Source organism: Corvus brachyrhynchos, unplaced genomic scaffold, assembly GCF_000691975.1.
Source record: "Corvus brachyrhynchos isolate BGI_N302 unplaced genomic scaffold, ASM69197v1 scaffold1103, whole genome shotgun sequence".
Taxonomy (NCBI): domain Eukaryota; kingdom Metazoa; phylum Chordata; class Aves; order Passeriformes; family Corvidae; genus Corvus; species Corvus brachyrhynchos.
The window spans coordinates 209963-211353 of record NW_008236980.1 but is presented as its reverse complement, the minus strand read 5'-3'; the positions used below and the strand labels follow the sequence as shown (position 1 = coordinate 211353).

Here is a 1391-nt window from a genome sequence, read left to right as displayed (position 1 = left end):
CCCCTCACAGGCCGCGCTCCGGCACTCGTCGATGTCTGCAGGGACACAGGGAACGGCCAGATTTGGGGTGCGGACACCACCGGGATGCCCTCTCCCGTCGGGATATCGCACTCCCACTCACCGGTGCAGCGGACACCGTTGGCCGTCTCAGCCATGGAGAAGCCGATGGGACACACGCGGGCGACCTCCTGGCAGCCACCGTGGTTACAGGACAGGTCGCAGCCGTACTCCCCGCACGTTCCCGCTGGCTCTGGAACACAGACACGGCGTCCACAGGGCACCCAGGCCACCCTGGGACCACTCGCTTCCCACCCCGCTGCATGGATCCGCCAGGGCTGGGGACAGTGCCGGGGAGAGGTGACAAGGAGCCACGGTCACCTCCATCCGCTGGGATTTGTGGCATGGAGAGGGAAGAGGGTTGGGCACGGTGCCCACTGGTTCATGGCCATCTCCATCCCTTGGGATTCGTGGCGTGGACAGGGAAGGGCACCCCGCATAGCCACTTCTCCCGGTACCTGGGCAGGTGATTCCCTGCTCTCCATCCGGGCACACACAAAGGTTGGGAGCGATGCAGGAACCGCCACCGCAGCCGAAGGAGCAGAGCGCTGTGGGAATGGGAACAGGAGCTCTGGGAATGGGAACAGGACCCCCACCGGCCCCCCAGACCCCCGTACTCACGCAGGGTGCACTTCCCGCTGCCCGGGGACAGCATCCAGCCTGGACAACATCCGCTGCTGGAGCCCTGGAAGCAGACGTGGGGCCCCACGCGGCGCCTGTGGGACACCAGAGCCTGAGGCCACCCTGTCCTGAGCCCCCTGCATGGAGCAAAGATCCCGGGAATGCGAGGACGAGGGAACAGCCGGAGTGGCCAGGATGTGCCCGTGTCCCGGGAAGCAGAGCATGGCACGGATCGGAGGAAGGTAGGATACGGTGGGACAGAGAGGGGACAACCGCTTCCCAGCCAACCCGAACATCCCAGCACGTGGTGATGGGAGAAGCGTCCCCCGGCTGGACGGGGATACGGAGAGCAGGGCAGGGATACGGGGAGCAGGACAGGGATGTGGGGAGAAGGACAGGGATGCGAGGAGCAGGGTCATGCTCCCCTGGACCTGGCTGCCCGGGGACAGCATCCAGCCTCCAGCCCCTCCGGCTGGGACCCCTCCGGCCAGCCCTCCTGCAGCTGGAGGGGCAGGGGTAGCCGGAGCTCGGCACGCTGCCCATCCCAGGTGTAGCTGGAAGAGGGAGAAGGAAAAAGGGGGGATCCAGCTACCTCTCCACGGCAAAGCTGGCCGGCTTCTTCCTCGCGGGATACACCCTGCCCTGGCAGCTGGAGAGGAACAGGGACACACAGGCAGCCTGGAAGAGCAGCTCCACCAACATGACAGGCGGCT

The 1391-nt window shown here is 66.4% G+C and overlaps 1 protein-coding gene across 1 annotated transcript in view; it reads right to left on the bottom strand.

Annotated features, from left to right (window-relative positions):
• The window catches only part of VWCE (von Willebrand factor C and EGF domains), a 5698-nt gene extending 4313 nt beyond the window's left edge, over positions 1-1385 (bottom strand). The window contains exons 1-5 of the mRNA XM_017728618.1: positions 1271-1385; positions 679-815; positions 516-605; positions 122-250; positions 1-35 (exon numbers count right to left, since the gene is read on the bottom strand). Of these exons, the coding sequence (XP_017584107.1) occupies positions 1-35; positions 122-250; positions 516-605; positions 679-815; positions 1271-1380 (501 nt within the window). The 5' untranslated portion in view covers positions 1381-1385. The remainder of the gene's footprint in view (positions 36-121; positions 251-515; positions 606-678; positions 816-1270) is intronic.
• Positions 1386-1391: the final 6 nt, after the last annotated feature.